The sequence below is a fragment of the Misgurnus anguillicaudatus genome, unplaced genomic scaffold, assembly GCF_027580225.2.
Source record: "Misgurnus anguillicaudatus unplaced genomic scaffold, ASM2758022v2 HiC_scaffold_29, whole genome shotgun sequence".
Lineage (NCBI taxonomy): Eukaryota > Metazoa > Chordata > Actinopteri > Cypriniformes > Cobitidae > Misgurnus > Misgurnus anguillicaudatus.
Window position 1 is genome coordinate 9,557,501 of NW_027395279.1, and position 21,527 is coordinate 9,579,027.

The 21,527-nt window shown below is 35.3% G+C and overlaps 4 protein-coding genes across 5 annotated transcripts in view; 1 reads left to right on the top strand and 3 right to left on the bottom strand.

The window, feature by feature from the left end:
- Positions 1-642, bottom strand: part of LOC129443890 (collectin-12-like) — a 2,563-nt gene extending 1,921 nt beyond the window's left edge. Inside the window, exon 1 of the mRNA XM_073865041.1 lies at positions 1-642. This exon is cut by the window's left edge and continues 12 nt beyond it. Coding sequence (XP_073721142.1) covers positions 1-259 — 259 coding nt within the window. The 5' untranslated portion in view covers positions 260-642.
- LOC129436593 (mitochondrial thiamine pyrophosphate carrier) overlaps positions 1-5,273 on the top strand; it is an 11,075-nt gene extending 5,802 nt beyond the window's left edge. For both annotated transcript variants that reach the window (XM_073865039.1, XM_055194819.2), the window contains exons 3-7: positions 3,187-3,342; positions 3,443-3,613; positions 3,921-4,095; positions 4,221-4,351; positions 4,477-5,273. In XM_073865039.1, coding sequence (XP_073721140.1) covers positions 3,187-3,342; positions 3,443-3,613; positions 3,921-4,095; positions 4,221-4,351; positions 4,477-4,656 — 813 coding nt within the window. In that variant the 3' untranslated portion in view covers positions 4,657-5,273. The remainder of the gene's footprint in view (positions 1-3,186; positions 3,343-3,442; positions 3,614-3,920; positions 4,096-4,220; positions 4,352-4,476) is intronic.
- A 280-nt stretch (positions 5,274-5,553) lies between these two features.
- On the bottom strand, positions 5,554-9,808 carry LOC141362795 (myeloid-associated differentiation marker-like). Its single transcript, XM_073865040.1, has one exon. The coding sequence runs from the start codon at positions 9,168-9,170 to the stop codon at positions 8,310-8,312; it is 861 nt and encodes a 286-aa protein (XP_073721141.1). The 5' UTR covers positions 9,171-9,808; the 3' UTR covers positions 5,554-8,309.
- A 7,626-nt stretch (positions 9,809-17,434) lies between these two features.
- On the bottom strand, positions 17,435-19,759 carry LOC141362759 (myeloid-associated differentiation marker homolog). Its single transcript, XM_073864976.1, has one exon. The coding sequence runs from the start codon at positions 19,092-19,094 to the stop codon at positions 18,252-18,254; it is 843 nt and encodes a 280-aa protein (XP_073721077.1). The 5' UTR covers positions 19,095-19,759; the 3' UTR covers positions 17,435-18,251.
- Positions 19,760-21,527: the final 1,768 nt, after the last annotated feature.

The following is a 21,527-nucleotide window of genomic DNA, read 5'->3' on the forward strand; positions in this document are numbered from 1 at the left end:
ACTCCAGTTTCTTCTCTCTCAAAGATTTAAGGGTTTTCTTTAACTCTTCTTTCTCGTCAGTCAGATATTTGTAATTGGTCTCTAACTCCAGTTTCTTCTGATTCATAGAGTTAAATCTATTCTGTAGTTCTTCTCTTTCATCGTTCAGTTGACTGTAATTCATCTTCATCAGGTCTCTCTCTGTGGAGTGTTTATTGTGCTGCACTATGATGGCAACCAGCAGTAAAACACAGATGAGCCCAAGTAACACTGAAATCATCACAACCCATCTGCTGCTTTCTGTTAGAGATGAGAAAAACAACACAAAATTACAATTAAATAATATTTAAATATGATCAGAAATCATGTTTCAAATAAATTATAATCTAATGACATAGAAAAAGACCAAAATGGTATATACAGTAACAATTCCTTAAATTTTAATGACATGTTCTTACTTCTGTTTTGAGCTTCAGTCCGGTTCCGACTTTGTGTTTGAGGTCTAGATGTGTTCACATTACATTTTCTTGGAATATTTTCATAAATGGCCTCTATTTCCATTGTTTGCTTGGTAGGATCAGAGATGATCTGCTGTCTTTGAATAATAATCTTTGAGTGCTGTCATTTATAGTGTCAACTTTTATCAGGATGTGGTTTCCACTCAGATACACTTCTTCGATAGCAAGCAACCACTGAAACAATGCCTGTGTCTCAATCAGCTCACTTGTTCAGTACCCACTGGATGCTGTAACGGAACAGGACCGCAACCGCAAAACAAAAGCGCCGGACTCGTTCCTGAGTCCAAACGCACATCGGGCCGAAGCCGTTTCTGGTCTGTTTTTAGGGGTTGTATCCGCTGTATAATTGGGACACACAAACATCAAGAATCAGAGTATGAATCTCAACCATGGTGACAATTAAATGAAAAACTTCATGCTGCAATGCATGCTGGGTATCAACAAATTACAAATCTCATTCAGGACTCCCAGCATGCACTGCAGCATGGATAAATAATGATTTTTTTTTCACCATGGTTGAGATTCATACTCTGATTTTTGATATTTGTGCATCCCAATTATACAGCGGATATTTAAGTGGTAGAACCTTATATACATTATTGACAGAAAATAAACTTTTGATCTGTAAATTAATTAGGTGATGATCTTTACCATTATGTACCAACCACCACAGAATTACACAAGAGTCCACCAAAACACTAATCACAATAATGGTGACTTAAAATAAAATAAACATCAACATCTAAACCTAATAAGTGAATTGTGTTTTCTACAGCAATTTATTTACTGAACATTCAGAAATAATGTTTTATTTAAGCAATATCGCTCGAGTAGGAGTGTGATATAGCTCTATATCATCATGGCTGTGATTAGGCCAGAGGAACGAGGCCGTAGGCCGAGTGCCGGAGGCAATCACAGCCGTGATGATATAGAGCTATATCACACGACTCCGAGAGCGATATTGCTTTTATACAACAGTTCGACGGCACACGTTTAAAAAAAAGAAAACTAGAAAACAACAACGGAGTTATTTTAAAAGCCTCTTTGTTTGGGAACTACTTTCTTACAGGTAACACTTTCGGCTGCTTTGAAGCTCATAACAACTCAATGGACGGAAAAGACGTTTCTTTTTATTATCGTTTCTTGGTCACAAAGTGTAGTTTTAAGATTAGTTCAGTCGAGAATGTATATGTATTATATTTAAATCTGCAGTCGATTAGTAAAGATAGCGCCTGTTTGAACGTTTGCTTAGTGAGATTCGGTACGAATGAGAACCAAAGCATGAGCGGACGTCAGTGTTCACTCGCCCCGCTGACCACCGCCCTCTCTGGGCTACATCTCTGACAGGGATTCCCTGGCTCTCATGTTGGCCTTGTCTGTGTTTGATGGTCAAAAATGAGATCAAATCAGCAATATTTGGTGTCATGATCAAACTATTACTTGTTTTTTATTCATATTTAGTGTCTTTTGTGTTGTTATTGTTTTGGCGCGAGGTAAAAGTGAATAAAACTATACTTATATAATGTTACTATTGCTTTCCCATTTATTCTTAACGCGATACGAGCACTCGATTATTATTAAACTTTGTTCTTGTCAGTACTATATAAAACGGTTTTTTGTGTCAGAGAGATGTTTTTGCATGCTGCTTATAAATATACCAGTGGCGATATCTCATAACATGTTTTAATAGTCACGTCACGATAAAATAAATGATCAATGTCCACATTTAAAAGCTGCGGTGCTTACCTGCAGTTCCACGGTGTTTTCGCGTTCTGAGAAGAGATATAGCTCCAGAAAAAATTTTTTATATTCCTCTTTCCAAGTGTTAATCGTCCACACGATGTGACAAGACATAACTCCCATTAAGTTTAACGTAACATACAAGAGCGCTGATCTTTGACGGAATAATAACTTCCGATTGGGATTCACAGACTGATTTATGAGCTAGTAAACTAATGAGACACACGGAGAGTGTTTAAAAACAGCGCGTCTGTGTTTCTCCATGTGTGCGTGCAGTTTTTCCATTCAGAGATGAGCCTGTTTAAAGGACCTCCATTCACTAGGTGGCGGAATGATACGAAAGGTGAAGTGGTTACTGTGCCTTTATCAGTACAATATCGCATAGCTCTTAGCCAATCAGATTCGAGAACCAGAAAGAACTGTTGTATAAAAAATAATAAAATGCAATGTTTCTCTATCATCTACATAACAATCAAAGAAGTCAATATTATAAACAGTTGTTGTTTTAAACATTGTGTGAACATTAAAACATGACATTGTCATAACATTTAAAAATGGTAAAATGGAACATTCCTCTAACGTTCAGACAACATAAAAACGTTCTTAGAACGTCAAGAAAACTGGAACGTTGGGAACTTTCAGGGAACATTCTTAGAACTTTTTTCTGTTAGCTGGGATGGTATTTAAGATTTTAATAACAGAAAAACCTTATTAAAACATAAATAAACTCTACCATGATACATATCGTTATCATGATATAAAATGAATCCTATCGCGATAGAAGATTTTGGTCATATCACCCACCTCTAGTTCAGTGGATGTATTTTTTTACCCTGTGTCCTCATGTTTAAATGTATCGTACATTTGAATAATTTTAGGAGGAAATCTGTGTGACATAAAAGACAACAAGCATATTGTATTGTCTTTTTGGTCTATTTTGGTCCCACAGTTGCAGATCGAGCAGGTGTCCCCTCGCAATCCCCAGGGGAAGTACTGGGGTATATGGCAGGCCACGCGCTGTATTTTCAGGGAAGAGGGACTTCCTGCTTTTTGGAAAGGTCACATTCCTGCCCAGCTGTTGTCTGTGTGCTACGGGGCAGTTCAGGTACTGGAGGCTAATAATAAATGTGTCTAGTAAAAAGTCAACAGGACATTCAACAGAATACTCTTAAAGTTGTACTTGTTCTTTGTATGTTTGGCACTAGTTTGCGAGTTTCGAGGCCCTGACAGAGCAGGTCCATAAGAGGACGCCCTATAACAGCCAGACGGCAGGAGTTCATTTCATCTGTGGCGGTTTGGCTGCGTGTTCTGCCACGATGGCCTGCCAGCCACTCGACACCCTCCGCACACGCTTTGCCGCACAGGGCGAACCCAAGGTCAGGGGGCGTATGATGTTGTGCATTACGAAACACCTTTTGTTCATATCAGAATGCATGGAAAACAGACTAAATCATATAAATATAAATAATACGATAAAAGTTATAATAAAATTATTAATTTAATAATTTAAATGCACATGATGTAAGATTTTTTTGCATTAAGATATTCAAAAACTACAAGCAGAGTGTTTAAGATAAATGTTAAATGACTAAATGATTACTAATTGCAATTACACCAATACTAGTTACTAAAGTAAATACAATTTAGTGCATCTTGCATTTCACTTTCCCACTTTTATTTCAGATTTATCGTAACCTTAGACATGCAGTGGTCACAATGTACCGCACAGAGGGTCCACTCACATTCTACAGGGGTGTTACACCCACTTTAGTGGCAGTCTTTCCATACGCAGGCATGCAGTTCTTCTTTTATAACATCCTAAAGAAGCTACTACAACCCCAGGACACTAAATCTAAAGGTGAGAGTAAAACTTTTTTCTCTGGTCTTTGTCTAATAAAATTTGTTTATGCATAAAGTTTTAATAACGTCAGTCTTGTTCTTCATTTCTGTGCTGAAATTAACGTTGCCGTCTGTTATTTTTAGGAAGTTTACAGAGTCTCATCAGTGGTAGTTTTGCCGGAGTTATCAGTAAAACTATCACATATCCATTCGACCTGTTTAAAAAGAGACTTCAGGTGGCCGGATTTGAAGAGGCCAGGATGCAGTTTGGACAGGTAACATTTTAACAGTGGGTTGGGTTTATCTAATCATTTGATCAACATATCAGCTATATTACTTACCAGTAGTTCACATATGATTTATACTTAATTTATTACATAGTTTTTAATTTTCTGTGAAGGTGCGTGCATACCGTGGATTTGTAGACTGCGTGGTGACTATAGCCAGAGAGGAGGGACCACGGGGTTTCTTTAAGGGTCTCTCACCCAGTCTGCTAAAGGCCGCTATGTCCACAGGCTTCACTTTTTTCTGGTATGAGTTCTTCATAAATGCCATTATCAGCCTGAAGGGGAGCCAGTGAGCCACCAGAGGAGAATTTGAAAGTCAGAGGTCTGGTACTGTATATACAGTATGTTAGGATGAGTCATTTATACAAAGATTTGGATGTGAAGCGGGACCAGGGCTCCTCTGAGAATTACTCATGCTTTTGCGATTTTTACCTCTGACTCGCTCAAAAGATGCCTCAAATGAAACAAGTGCATGAAATGTTCCCTGTTTACATTAACAGTGAGCTTTACCTCTGGAGACTTTAAAATCATTGTTACACATCTTTAGAGTTTTAATGTTGTCTTGTAATTTTGCCTTCTGTGTAATGGTGTATATTATTGCTTTTATATATAAACACTGGACGACAGAATGTTATTATTTTGTTTTACTGTTTTGTATTTTTTTAACCTTTAAACCATGGGTCTTCAACAGGGGCTCAGAGGACCATTGGGGGTCTGTGGTAGTATTAGCGGGGGTCCTTGAAAACAAAAAAAAAAGTTTTTGGAAAAATAAAATTAGGCATCAAACTAAAATGCATTAAAAGGCTAATAATAAAAACATAAAATGGAGAGAATATCATTCCGCAATAAAATCTATTACGTTAAATTAAAATGTTATGTAGGATGACAAGAAAATATTATTTTAATATATTTGAAACATTTATAATCATAACAAAGAATGTGTTATAAATAATAATAAATACACTCTTAATTTGATACATGTATCTATACTTTAAGGGGTCCTTGAAAGGTTGAGACCTTTGCTTTACACCATATACCCAGTAAGCAGAGATGCAGTCGATATGTTGTGGTTTTAGCATTTTTAAATTTGGTCTGGTTTTATGTAAAAGAATGGAAAATTATATTTAAAGTTTGAACATGTTACCTCTTGTTGTGACTATACTTATGCTGCGCTTTATTTATTATATCTCTGACTGTTAAAACAAGCTCATCTAAGGTTCAGTGGATATATTTTTTTACCCTGTGTCCCTTTGTTTAAATGTATCGTTCATTTAATAATTTTAGGGGGCAATCTGTGTGACATAAAAGACAACAAGCAGCTATTTTTCTAATAAAATATTTTATTGTGACATTTGTTGTGCTTTTCCTCAATGCTTTTTATTTGAGACACATTTTATTGTTGAATGATGTTTGGTAAATATGATTTCAAATAATACATTTAATATAATCTTAATGTAACTTTAATGTAGTATTAAGTACACCGTAAAAAAACAACCAGATTTTACATGAAAATGCTGTTTTTCAACAAAACACACTGTAAGCCCATACAGGTTGATTGAACTTAAAAAAAATATGGAATCGTTGCCCTAAAAAAGTTAATTTTGCCTGGTTGAAATAACAATTAATTTTAAGTTTAATTGACTTAATGTTTTAATTTCTTCTTGTTTGCATATAACTTTAGTTTTTATCACTTTATATTACTTTTGATGTTATAAATGGTATTATAACACCAAATTAGTGACTGACTTAAATCAATCATTGAATAAACGTGATTTTCCACAGAAACACACACAAAACAGTGTTTTTGACATACATTGTCAGTACTGTGTAGAGAAATACAATAAAAAGTTCTGAACAGGGTTCATGTAAGGAAACACTGATCACCTGAACGGTGACTTCACAAAATTATAATTTACAACAAAACAACATTAATAATATAAGAGATTGAACCTATATGACATTTTATTAACAAATATTTGAGTAGAGAAAGTTCTTATCAGTTTTTATTCTGTGAAAAAGTGAAAAATAATCAAAATATGCAGGCGCTAAGGATTATGGGTATTCCTCACACCATGAACTAATAATTTTAAGTTCATTTTACTTGAATGTTTTAGTTTAATGGATTTTGAAAGCTTAAAAGTTAAATCAACTAAACTTTTTAAGTTTTGGCTTCAAACCAGAAAATATTAAGTGATGTTAACTTGATTGTTTAAGTAAAGACAATTTGCTCCAGAGAGTGCAGTAAAATACTGTCGAAATGTACATCTTGCATCCTAAAATTAAATTGTTCAAGGCAACTGGTTTCCCAAATGAAATTAGTTAGGTTTCAGGGTATTAATACGGTAACATATTGTTAAATATAGGGGAGTTGTTAATTAGAACTGTAAATTAACAGTAGATTGCTGGCAACATAGTTGCCAATAGTTTACCATGATGTAGCACATTTTTACAGTGTATATTTATATCTGTTTTTCTTTGACAAACTTTTTTCTACACTAAAAAAAATTTTCAATTTACAAATTTTTTTTAAGGTAAGTGGTCGCAATCAATTTATTTAAGCTAGATTTAAACAAAAAAAATAAAGAAAAAAAAACTTTTGTTTAAATGTAGCTTTAATAAATGTATTGCGACCACTTAAAAAAATAGTAAATTGAATGTAGCCCATCATGTGTGTGGTTCGTAATTTCAAAATATGTGTTCTGCGCGTCGAGTGATCCTATGTGCATCATGTGTCTTGTCAAAATAAGTGCCTGTTGCATATGCGTCTAAAGGGTTTATGATAAAAGAGACGCTCGCGTTTGCCAGATACTCGCATAATCTCATGCTCAATGAGAGTTTAGTGTTAAGGGAGTGTCTTGCTTGTATTTTGTGACCGTGAGCGTCTCTTTTATCATAAACAGTTTTGACGCATATGCAGCAGGCATCTATTTTGACAAAACACGTAATGCACATGGTTCATATTACGCAACAAACACATATTTTAAAAAACGCGAGCAACACACGACACTCCGAACACATATTTTGAATTTGCGCACCTCGGATGAGCAGTCACGAGCCGCCACTGATGTATTTAATACAAAATGTAGTGAAATAAAGAAAAAACACTGTGATAAAGTACAGATATTTGAAAAATGTATGTATAATAAAGTAAAAAAATTTACTTAAAGTGTGCTCAAATAAAAGTATATAATTTATAATATATGCAAATTAAATAAGCAGTTTAAACCTTTTAATTTTTGATGATGTCGACACCTTAAACATAACATAAAGTTTTACAAACTTTAAATTACAACATTTCTTGCTTTCAGCACTAAAGCAAACCTTTTTTGCACAAATAGTGTCAAGTTTGTGCCAACTTGATAACAGAAAACCGTTTGTATTATTGAGTGATATAAACAGATACTGTAGTGGTGCCAGTATGCCATATAAAGAGTTAATAATTAACCCACAAAGCATAACTTACTATGAATAACTTACTGCGGGTGGTTTCTCGAACAGGGATTAGACTAGTCCTAAACTAAAATAAATGTAAGAGCTGTCCAAACTGAAAACATATTTAAAAATACATCAGTGCCCTTTGTTTTGCCTCAAATGCACACAAGTAGTGTTTTTAGTAAGGCATGTTTGTGAAAACTAGTTATATTTCCTAATTAAAGGAAGACCTAGTCCCGGCAAGGGAAACCACCCTTGTGTGTTCTGCTGTAGACTTCTTACACTGTAAAAATTCCTTGTTGCAAATTTTTAAGTTCAATCAAATTGGATTTACAATTCATTTAAACTTTCTTCATTAGTGAGGAGTTGCTATAAATTATTATTATTCAATTATTATAAAGTTGAAATAACTTAAGCCAATTCAACTTAATTTTTTATAATTTATAGCAAAGCCTCACTAGGGAATAAAGTTGAAATGAATTATATAATTTCAAGTTGATTAAACTGTATATTGTTACTCGTGCTCCTGACGCGTAAAAAATACAAGTTTGACAGAGTAAGCCGTGTCTGCGACGTACACCAAAAAATTGATGAAAGTCATGAAGGTCACCACGACCAGGTCATCCCACTCACAGTGGTTACAATTATTAGGCCGTGGGTTTCCCTTAAATGCATACAGCGGCCAGATAACAATAGCAGTAGTGTACATAACAGCAGCCAGCGCGTTACAGACGGTGACCAGCACGTCAAAAAAATGAGGAAATACGAGCAACAGCCTGGCGATGGTCAGGAGGATGATGAGCAATGAGAAAACAAAGCAGAGCGAATAGGCGGCCACGCACCACTGCAGACCAGGAAACTTCTTGTACTCCGCAGGGTCCAGAGAGGTGAATATGATGCAGGCTATGAAGGTCTCCATAATCTTAAGGAGACCAGGAACAGTGCTGAGAAAACCACTGATCTCACCGGGTCTTTTGTGGATCAACCATACTTCAACCACATAGAGCCCAAAACACAACCAGGAGACGGTTGATGCCCCAATCTCCCTGGAGCAAGACAGGCAGGCGAAGAACCTCGGGTAGATGATCGAAGCTGTGGCCATCATGAGTGCCGCCAACATGGCGAAGGCCATGGTGAAGTCCTCCCACGAGATGGGCACCTTGGTGTGCAGGTTGGTGAACTCCAAAATGAGGATGAGGAGCGTCATGAAGCAACAGAAGCACCAGCAGAACATGCACCAGGACCAGTGGGACAGACTCGAGTCCCCGACACCTACGGATGCCACCAATGCAAAGCAGATGCATGTCAGGACAAATGCTGATATCCGCACAATGCCAATTGGCAAAATGAGGGTTCTGAAATCCACGTGCACCATTGTAAGCACTGATAAAGTTTACTTTATTTTTTTGTCAGATTTCCGTAACGCTTTTTACTTCCTCCAACAGCGTGATTTTCTTTTCAGGGTCATCCATGTTGATAAACCCACACGTTGGGTTAAGTTGTTGTCCTCATGTTTTCCTCTGGTTTGTGCGTCTTACCGCAGTGATGAGGTGGCCGAAACCTTGTGTCTTTTGTTTCTTCTAATATGGCAATAGTTTTTTTATCATGTCGACACTGGAATAGAAACCATCAATTGTGCCATTCTGAGCTTATCAGTTTTACAACCCTGTTCAGAGTCTCTATTGGGTACTGTTGTGCGTGAGTCTTATGAGCTGATGCCAAACCTTTAACTCTGGCCTACCGCTGCCTGTTTCTAATCTTTATTTATACAAGCTGCAGTCACACCCAGGTTCAAAAGTAACCCTTGGGTATAGGAGTTGGCACAAAAAGTGTCCCAGATTTAGTTGCTATCACTTTCTGTTTATTTTAATATTTGATATATTTCACTTATCACATTGAATATCATGAGAATATAAATAGTCTCATGTTGTTCTAAACATGAATGAGTTCATAAAAATATATTTTGATAAATGATGGTAATCACACTGTTGATATAATATAAATGCAGTCAATTTACCATTTACCATATACCATAGCCATAGATGCTGGAATGGCATAAAGAAGGAATGAATGAAAAAAGAAGAAATGAAAGAAGAAAAAAGATTGAAAGAAAAAGAATAGAAAGAAAGAAAGAAAGAAAGAAAGAAGGAAGGAAAGAAAGAAAGAATGAATGAATGAAGAAAAGAAAGGAGCTATATAAATTCTGTGAGAGTTAATTTAATAAGGAAAGAAGGGAAAAAATGAAAGAATGAAGAAAAGAAAAGAAAAGAAAAGAAAATAAAGTAGGAAAGAAAGAAAAAAAAGGTTAAAAGAAAGAAAGGAGTTATATAAACTCTGTGAGAGTTATTTTAAGAAGGAAAGAAAGAAGGAATGAAGAAAGAAAAGAAATAAAGAAAGAAAAAGGGTAAGAAAGAAGGGTAACACTTTACTTAAAGAGTAACTAAACCCTAAACCAACTTTTTTTAGTTAATGATCTGTAAGAAAGGGGCTTTATTAGTGCTGTTCATTGATTTTAGTAACTTTTTTGACATTTGGATGTAAAGTGTTTCAATACTACAATTTATGGTGTAAAAACGTCTCAGTGCTGCCCTCTTCAGGTTGAACGGTGGCTACTGCAGTTGAATTTTCCTATTGGATGTTGGGTCCAAAAAATGACTCGTGACGTAAGCAGGTTCAAGCTCACCACGCCCTCGTTACGATCTCACCACACACTTAGTACGAGCTTAGTTCGTCCCCTCTATCTCTGTTGGGATCTGCCCACTTTTATTGCATTTTTCAAATATTAACAGTGGGTGGAGTCAGGCTCTGAACAGGGGTTTAGTTACGCTTTAAAGGGGTGTTCATAAGACTGACATAACACCTTCGTAACCATTACATGACACGTTTCATAAACATGAAGTAAATTTTATGAACGTTTATGACAACTGTCAATAAGTGTAATTTGTTCAATTATGTCATTTTTAATGCAAAGAGTTAAAAAGTCATTAAGTGTTAATACTCTGTCAAATAGTTTTATAACAACGTAATGAATATTTTTCTTGACTTCAACTACAGTGATACAAAGATAATTTGTCATTAAAATGTCATTAAGTGTTAATACTCTGTCAAATAGTTTTATAACAGCGTAATGAAGATTTTTCTTGACCTCAACTACAGTGGTACAAATATAATTTGTCATTAAAATATGATTAATTGTTAATACTTTGTCATATAGTTTTATAACAGCATCATGAATATTTTTCTTGACATCAACTACAGTGGTACATAATTTGTCATTAAAATGTCATGAAGTGTTAATACACTGTCAAATAGTTTTATAACAGCGTCATGAACATTTTTCTTGACCTCAACTTCATTAGTACAAATATAATTTGTCATTAAAATGTCATGAAGTGTTAATATTCTGTCAAATAGTTTTATAACAGCATCATGAATATTTTTCTTGACCTCAACTACAGTGGTACATAATTCGTCATTAAAATGTCATGAAGTGTTAATACACTGTCAAATAGTTTTATAACAGCGTCATAAATATTTTTCTTGACCTCAAATACAGTGGTACAAATATAATTTGTCATTAAAATATTATTAATTTTAATACTCTGTCATATAGTTTTATAACAGCATCATGAATATTTTTCTTGACCTCAGCTACAGTGGTCCAAATATAATTTGTCATTAAAATATCATTAATTGTTAATACTCTTTCAAATAGTTTTATAACAACGTCATAATAATTATTCATTTCATAATGTTTCCTCCATGTGTTTAATAAATAAAATCAATCATTTAATAGTAATAATAATAATAATAATAATAGTAAATAAAATTAATTAAATTATATTTTATTGCATTTGGAGACAAATTCACCTAAAATTAAATGAAAACAGTACAATAATGGGTTAAGCCATGCATGGTTGGGTCCATATCGCTGCAAAGTTAATTACATTAAATTAAATTGATTAAATGTTTAGTTCGTTTTTTTCTATGTCAGAACATTTCAGAACCGTCTGTGTGAGGAAGAACAAGTTCTGTTAGTTGTCCATTTTTTATGTATTGTGCACATACATAAAGTTTAGTATAATCTTTTGATGTGTCTGTTGTATTTTGTTAAGAAATGTAAAATTATTTGACAGAGTATAACAATTAATGACATTTAAATGACAGTTTAATGTAATGTTAACCCATAAAGCTAGTTTCTTAAGTTTGATAATTATTCTGCTATGTCATGTATGACAAGTTATGATGTATTGATTTATGTCAAGTTGTCATAACAAAGACATCTCAAACAATGTCATCTTTGCATTAAAGTGAAATAATTGAACAAATAACACTTAATGACAGTTGTCATAAATATGCATAAATTCTCATTTATGGTTATGACACATGTCATGTCATGATTATGAAGGTGTTATGTCAGTCTTATGAACACCCGTTTAAGTAAAGTGTTACAGAAAGAAGAAAAGAAAAAAGAAAGAAAGAAGGAAAGAAGTAAGAATGAAGACTACCTTTTAATGTGACTTATACTTTAACACATATTAAAAACATGAATTTGACTAGTCTAAGCCATTTGTATGGTTATCAAAAAGCCCTTATAAAGATAAAACAGCCTCTGAAAGTCAGTTTCAAGGTGGAAATATATTGCCCCTTAATAAAGTTCATTTCTGCCCCACCTCGGGAAGCTTTCTGATTTATAGGCTAAAAGCAGTATATCGACAACAGGATGTTGACATCATCACAAAACACATATAGCTTTCATTAACCAATAACGCTGCTACGATTAAAATACTGTTATTAAAGGAAAAGGCCATCAGGTCATAAACTATTACACACGAGTCACTCAATGAAACCTGAAGTGTTTTTTCATTAATCATACATTAAGTTTTATTTAAACTCCTCCAAATGATAACACACCACGTTTTTATGTTTACAAACTTAAAACAATGCTTGTGATGTTTTCTATGAACAAAGTATCATCAACCCCAATTGTTGGGTTAAATTAAAGTATGTCTCTAAAAATCTGAAAAATGCTGGGTTATATTTTTTTAAGTTTATCAAACATTTTACAGTGTATACATATAGCTACATTTATATTTTCACATTTGAATCTATTTGGTGGATGCTTTTATTCAAATATATCTCTCAATGTATATAATATAATAATTCAATTCAATTCAATTCAATTTTATTTATATAGCGCTTTTCACAATTGGTGATTGTTTCAAAGCAGCTTTACATTAATAGAAGCAGTGGAAAGCACAGAAAAACGACAGATAGCACAACATAATACACGATAGCACAAGCAGCTAAATTTGATGCGGCTATGAATCAACATTATAAGCGTGCGTATTGCTAATGTGACGTAAAGAAGAGGGTGCTAAGTTAAGCCCAAGAGGGCTGCCTCCCCGGGTTGAAAAACCCCCTAGGAGAAAAAAAACCCCAGGCTCAGCCGGGGAAGTAAAAAAAAGTCACAGGAGGGAAAAACCCTTGGGAGATATATTTATATATACACATTGAAACGATTAAGGAGATTAGGCGGAGGTTAAGCGGGTTCTGCCGGTGGTCGTTGGTCATGCATCAGCTGGGCATCACGTTGACGGTCTGCCGTTGGGTCAGAGGTGTGCCGACTTTCACATTTACCGGAACTGGGTCTGTTTGTCTCATTGTCCTCGGAGAGGAGGACGAGACATAAAGAAAGAAAAACAAAACCCAATTAGCGTAGGGGCCATTCATATGTATACACCTGTACATATACACAAACATATATCCATATATATCCACACATATCCATATATACATACACACACATACACATATATATATATAGATACATATACACATACATACACACACATGTACATATACGTATTGAAGATACAACGTCATCCTAGTGAAAGACTCTGCACAGTTTGGTTTAGGGAGAACGAGAAAAATGCACGGGACGGCGAATGTTTTGGAAATGGGTGCAGTGACACCCTTTTAAGGACTGAAGTCCCGCCCCCGACTAGTGGGCTTAACACCACAAATCTATACCCATCGTGCTTTATTGAAATCCGGACGAGCAAGGGAGTAAAGGGGAGACGGGGACGTGACTGCGCCAGCCATCTCCCTGATGCCTGTCTGGGCTTCAGAGTACTCCCCTACTCGACTCAGAAACCTCAGGAGAAGGGCAGAGCAAGTGATAACATAATGCCATACATAACTTTCAATCACTCCTCTGCGCTTGGCAATTAATGGCCCGATTCGGGGTTTTATTGGTGTAGTTTTGAAGTTTTGGCCTTGCATTGTGGTTTGTATGTACACAGAGTAGCGTTTCTTTTCCTTGTATGTAGCCATTTCTATTTTATCCGTGACCTTTGTTTTTAAAAGTTTATGCCCGGCTCATGGTTTGCTGCACATATGTAAACGAGTAAGGAGAGATTAAACATGTTCTTAAGAATATTAATAGCATTTACCATGCTTTGAAGTGTTGACGAAAATGAGGATTTAGTTTATTTATTTATTAGGTTGTTCAAGCTATCTATTGTGAGATGAGTACCATTAATAAAACAATTATGTGAATGCCTTGTTAAAGAGAAAAGTTTTAAGTCTAGATTTAAAGGTATCTATTGTGTCTGATTCTCGGACATCGGTTGGCAAATCATTCCAGAGCTTAGGGGCTAAGTAGGAAAAGGATCTTCCACCTTTAGACACTTTTGATATTTTAGGGATAACTAAGAGACCAGAATTTTGCGAACGCAGTGCACGTGATGGATTGTATTCTGATAGTAATTCTCTAAGATATGAGGGTGCTAGGCCATTTAAAGCTTTGTAGGTGATTAGTGATATTTTAAATTGTATGCGATAATTAACTGGTAGCCAGTGTAAAGATGCCAGAATTGGACTTATGTGGTCATACTTCTTAGATCGAGTAAGCAGTCTTGCAGAAGCGTTTTGAACTAGCTGAAGCTTGTTTACCTGATTTGCATGGCATCCCCCAAGTAGCGAGTTACAATAGTCTATTCTAGAGGTCATAAAAGCATGGATAAGCTTCTCTGCGTCAGATGTAGACAGCATGTGGCGAATTTTTGAGATATTTCTAAGATGGAAGAATGCTGTGCGGCAGACGTTGCCGATATGACTATCGAAGGATAAGTTGCTGTCGAACATCACACCTAAGTTCCTAACCGAGGAAGATGGCACCACAGTGCAGCCATCTATGTGCAACTTGTAATCTGACATATTATGTTTGTAGCGATTCGGTTTAATAATAAGCATCTCTGTCTTATTGGAGTTGAGCTTAAGAAAGTTATGTGCCATCCACTCACTAACATCGCTAATGCAGTCTGTTAGCTTAGAAAACGTGTGGGTTTCGCTGGGATGTGAGGAGATGTAAAGCTGGGTGTCATCCGCATAGCAGTGAAAACTTATGTTATGTTTCCTGATAATGTCTCCTAGGGGTAACATATATAACGAGAACAGGATAGGACCTAAAACTGATCCCTGCGGTACACCATATTTGACCAGGGAGTGATATGACTCTTCCTCATTTACATAAACATAGTGATAGCGATTGGTTAGATACGACCTAAACCAGGCTAACGCCTGACCACTGATACCAACATAGTTTTCTAGTCTATTGAGTAAGATTGTGTGATCTATTGTGTCGAAGGCTGCGCTAAGGTCTAGTAATATAAGGATTGAGATTTCACCACGATCGGATGTTAACATGAGGTCATTTGTAACTCTAAGCAGCGCTGTCTCTGTGCTATGGTGGGGCCTGAATCCTGATTGGAACTTTTCATACGTACTATTATTTGTCAAGAATGTGCGTAACTGGCTTGCCACTACCTTTTCTAATATTTTCGAAAGAAAAGGGAGATTTGAGATTGGTCTAAAGTTATTAAGCTCTACCCTGAACAAGCTGCGGTTTTTTAATCAGCGGTTTAATAACTGCTAGCTTGAAAGCTGTTGGAACGTATCCTATTTCTAGCGATGAGTTAAAGATTTGTAGTACCGGGGTTGACACTACAGGGAATACCTCTTTAAGTAGTTTTGTGGGAACGGGGTCTAATATACAGGACGATGATTTGGATGATGTGACTAGTTTAGAGAGCCCATCTATTGTAGTAGGTTTAAATGAATCAAAATGTTCATATGGTAATCTAGTGTTTAGTGAACTAATGGGTAGAGTGATGGCTGCTTGGGTAGTTACGATGTTTTCCCTAATAGCCGTAATTTTGTTAGAAAAGAAGTTCATGAAATCGTTACTATTGTGTTGAAGTTTACTATTGGTTTCTGTTTGTTCTTTGTTTCTTGTCAGTTTTGCGACTGTGCTAAAGAGGAAACGAGGGTTGTTATGATTTTCTTTAATAAGCGTACTGAGATAGGTTGATCTGGCCGTTTTTATAGCCTGTCTGTAGTGTTTAACACTCTCTTTCCATGCTACACGCCATACCTCTAACTGTGTGCTTCTATAATTTCTTTCCATTTTTCTAGTTGCCTTTTTAAGAGCAGCGGTGTGATGGTCATACCATGGAGCTGGCGGTTTTTCTTTGATTTTCTTTTTTCGAATGGGAGCAACGGCATCCAGTGTGTTAGAACAGACATTGTTCAGGTTTTCTATTACAGTATCTAGATCGTCACAGTTATCTGCTACATGTTTCATTTGGGACAGGTCTGGAATAGTGCTAATAAAGCTATCTTTAGTGGTGGAAATTATTGTTCTGGCTAGTCGGTAGCATGTTGTGGATTGAGTGATCCTATCTAGAAGTACAGTGTATGACACAAGGTAATGGTCAGAAACTGCATCACTCTGAGGTGATATTTTGATGTCATTAATATTGAGCCCGAGTGACAGAATTAAGTCTAATGTGTGTTTACGAGTATGCGTTGGCCCTGTCACGTTTTGTCTAATATTGAGAGAATTTAGAACATCCATAAACGCACGTCCTAATGCATCTTTTGTGTTATCTACATGAATATTAAAATCACCAACGATAAGAGCTTTATCTACAGTGACTACAAGCTCAGACAGGAAATCTGCTATTTCTTTAAGGAAATCTGCATGGTGGCCCGGAGGTCTATAGATTGTAGCTAAGGCAAAAGAAAGCTGTTTGTGGTTACGATCAGTTATTTCCATATTTAACAACATTAGTTCAAATGATTTAAATTTTAGTTCAGATTTTTGGTTTACTTTAAAAATTTTGTTGTATATTTTAGCTACACCACCCCCTCTCCCCTTTAACCTAGGTTCGTGTTTATAATAATAGTCTTGTGGGGTGGATTCGTTTAAACTAATGTAGTCATCTGCTTTAAGCCAGGTTTCTGTTAAACAGAGTGCATCTAAGTTTTGGTCATTAATTATTTCATTAACAATAGGTTCTTTATTGGTAAGCGATCTAATGTTAAGAAGGCCGAATTTTAACATTCGAGGTTCATCTAGTAATGTATTGTTTTCTAATTTTATGTTGATCAAATTTGTGCGTGATGTGGCAAGCGGTGCTCTGTATTTGCTTGTTCGGGGAACAGATACAGTTGAAATGTGTTGATATTCTGAAATGTTGAAATGTGTTGATATATTTACTTATTAATATAACTTTTAATAAGTAAAAAGTAAATAATATTAATAAGTTAAATAAACACACACATATTGTTGGGTGGACTTGTCAACTTTATTGGCGAAGAAGGACAAGCAGCATGCATGAACAAATAAATTTAAGTTGTCTAGATATTAAAACAATTGTTGAGACAGCATCAGGTTGCCTTAATTTTTAAGTGTTATCCATTTATTTTATCGTCTTTTATATTATCTGACACAATCAGAATAAAAAGTCCAAAGTCGAACTGTATTGCAAAAGAGATATAAGACTGTTAAAAGTTACACTAATGAAGTCATTAAGAGATAAATGCTCATGTTTTGTTGCACCACATATATCATTAAAGTGTTGTCCACAAATGTGTGCTTTAAAAAAAATGTAGATGTCAACATTCAAAATGCTTGATATAACCACAAACTATAAAGGTCTTTCACTTTGATTTGATTTATCCATTATTTCTGCAAAAGTGTCAGATTATAGTATATACATCTGTTTAAATATATATTCAGGTGATTATACGTTGAAAGATATATATCAAGCATAATATACTGTATATAGTGGCTGATAATTTACCTTAGATGTCTTTATAGGCACGTTTTAAAGCTTTAGCTACAAAAGCTATACTGTAACTATTTATTTTGTATATTGTAAAAAAAGTTTTTATTTTATTAGTTCACCATAACAGCATAAACAAAGTAATTCATTACATATTATAACAGACATACATAATCATTCATAAGAGAACTTTAAGACAATTTTTTTTCAAAAAAAATCTTGTATTAATTAAATTAATTTTATTACTGAAACAAACCCCCACATTAAAACTTTACCTTTCCTTGCATGATGCAATAGATTGGTTAAAATGGTTTGTCCTTTACCTAGGCTGGCGAAACAAAGAAGCTCAACCGTACTGAGTAAACTGTATCCACAATATATACAATCAGATTGATGCAGGTCATTGCCGACACAACAACCTTGTTGTCCCAGAATGGGTAGCCTGGGTATTCCGGAATGTTTCGGAAGTTGTAGAATGGCCATATAACCACTGCCGTCATGTACATCATAACCGCCAGCACATTGTAACCCACCAGAAATTTCTCAAACGGAAAGGGGCATAGAGCCAACAACCTACAGATTGTCAGGAGGATGATGAGAAGAGAGACGATGAAGCAGATGGAGTAGACGGCCACACACCACTGCAACCCGGGAAAATATTTGTAAAAGTTTGAGTCCAGCGAGACGAAGATAATACAGGCAACAAAGGCCTCCAGAACCTTCAGTAAGCCGGGCACAGTGGACAGGAACCCGCTGATCTCCCCGGGTTTCGCTCGGGTTAAACCTACTTCCACTGTGTACAGGATAAAAGACAAACAGGACATCACAGATGCCGCAATCTCATGAGCGCACGTCGAGCACGCGAAAAACTTGGGGTAGATGGCCGAGGCCGCAAGCACCATCAGGGTGGCCAGCATGGCAAACGCCGCAGTGAAGTCATCCCAGGAGATGGGCACCTTGGTATTGAGGCTGGTGAACTCCAAAATAATGATGAGGAGGGTCATGAAACAGCAGAAGCACCAGGTAAACATGCACCATGTCCAAAATGAAAAATTAAAATGGCCCTGAGAAGCCACCAGACTGAAAGTGATGCAGGTCAGCACAAATTCAAAAATCCGGACAATTCCGACCGGTGCGGTAACGGATTTGGTGTTCAGGGTTATCATGATGAATGAAGTTTATTCACTTTGATTGATTCTCAAAATTGATTTGGCACCTTCGGCTTTAAAATCAAAATCTGTCATCAGTTTCTCTTTGATCAGTCTCTCATACTTGCTCACCATTCCAGTATAATTTTCTATTTGTCTTTTGCCCTGTTGTCCTGTCACGTCCTCCAGGTTAGTGTGCACGTAATGTCCATGTCCAGAAGAAAAGAAGTACAGGGAGGGGCAGCACATTGGCCACATCTTCTGATAACTCATTGTCTTATTAACTAAAGCTATAGCAAAATGGCCTGGATTTGTAAAAGTGCAAATGAGTGAGGGGAAGATAAGACACAGGGCGGATCTTGTGTAAATAAGATAAATATCTGTACAGTAAAGGTCATATATATTCTGAAACACTCATTTGTGAAATAGGGCTATACAAGATAGAGAGATGAGTATGATGAGTAATATTTGTAAAACAAAACTAGGACAGCCAATGATGCAGGGATTTTTTCTTTTAACAAAGTAACAACACTGAAAAAAACAACTTTAAATTTATTTAATTTAAAAAATCCTCGCAACAATTTGCATTAACTTTTTTACGTAAAATTTACTGCTTTTTAAAGTACAACTTGCCTACTAAAATCAAATAAAATCTACTTAATAATGCATGAAAAACATATTTAAAATAATTAAGTAAATGTTACTTCATTATATTTTTAGAAGTTATAGATTTATTTTAATAATTTAAGTTAAGTCTATTATTTTTTTTAAATTGAAGCATTGCTGTCCTAAAAATATTAAATAAATCGTATTTACTGTGTTATTTTCTTTAACATAGTTCTATGGACTTAGTTATTTTTAGTGTTATAAATGGCATTATAACACAAAATTAATGACTGACTAAAAATCAGTCATTGAATAAACTTGATTCTGAACAGAAACGCACACAAACTGCGTTTTTGACATGCATTGTCAGCACTGTGGAGAGAAATACAATATAATGTTCCGAACAGGGTTCATGTAAAGAAACACTCACCTGAACCGTGACTTAACAAAATTAATAATTTACAACAAAACAAAATCAATAATATAAGAGCTTAAACCTTTATGACATTTTAGTAATAAATATTTAAGTAGTAAAATTCTTATCAGTTCTTATTCAAAAATATTCAGGCGAAAAGGATTGTGGGTATTCCTTACAACATGTGCAAATAAATTTAAGTTAATTTTACTTGATTTTTTTTAGTTTAATGGATTTAATATTCTTAAGTTAAATTAACTAAGACTTTTTACTTGAATCTGCTAAAGATTTTGATTAAAATGTACTTAATTATTTTAGCACTATGTGCAGTGACTATAAAACAGTTAAAGGTATAGCAGAGGATTTTCTCGAATTTTAGAAAAGAACCACCTTCTTCACTTTTTTAAAAAATGCAATTGCGCAACTGTGAGGGACCTGAGCGGCCAGGAAATAAGAACACCAAGTCTTTTTATCAAAATAAATGGGTCTTTATTTGAACCCAACTGAAGTCAACCAAAACAGCATACAAAATCAAAAGTTGTTGCAACAAAGAACTAAGGACCAACAAAAAGGAAACTAATCAGCTAAACCAGACCAACCAAATGAACAAAGCAAACGACTTATAAAGGGAAAGATGGGCCCATTACAATACAAAAGGGGAAACAAATACACATTACACTTAACATATAACATTAAACAAAGTCCAAATATAATCAAGCAAATACAATTTGAATTAAAGCTCAACAAATATTACAAATTTAACTGAATCATAAACGGACAACTAAAGAAATTAATTTAAAGACTTCCATTCTCATGAGTCCTCCCCCATGCATTCTTAAGACATGGTACATCCAGTAGGAACCATCTCTTTAAATCTTGGTTTCCAACAGGACTCCAATCTTTGTCGCTCCCAGGACATAACGGCTGAAGGCTTCGGTAGACCAACACCACGCATTACGGTAAACTTAAACTCAAATAGAAAGAAGTATAAATAACAGATACAACATAACTAATTTGTGTGCACTCCAAATCAGAAATGATGTAAATGAACATGTAACATTAACCAAAGAAATAAAGAATAAATGACTTAACTGTTGTGTGTGATTATTGTACATATTCTGAAATAAACTGTTTTAATGATTAAATCAAAATGAACGTGTATGCAAAGGTGTGGTGTGGTCTACATTACCACTAATGTGTGGCTACTTCTTGGGCCCTCACATCTCCCCCCTCTTCCAGAATCTCGCTGGTACAGCGAGAGAGATAGTCAGCTGTAACATTAACTTGACCGGGTACATGTTGAATCTTGAATCTAAAGGGTTGCATGGCAAGGTACCATCTCGTAATCCTTCCATTAGAGTCCTTCATTTTCTGCAACCACTGTAATGCCTTATGATCGGTCTCCAAAGTAAATTCACGGCCTAGCAGGT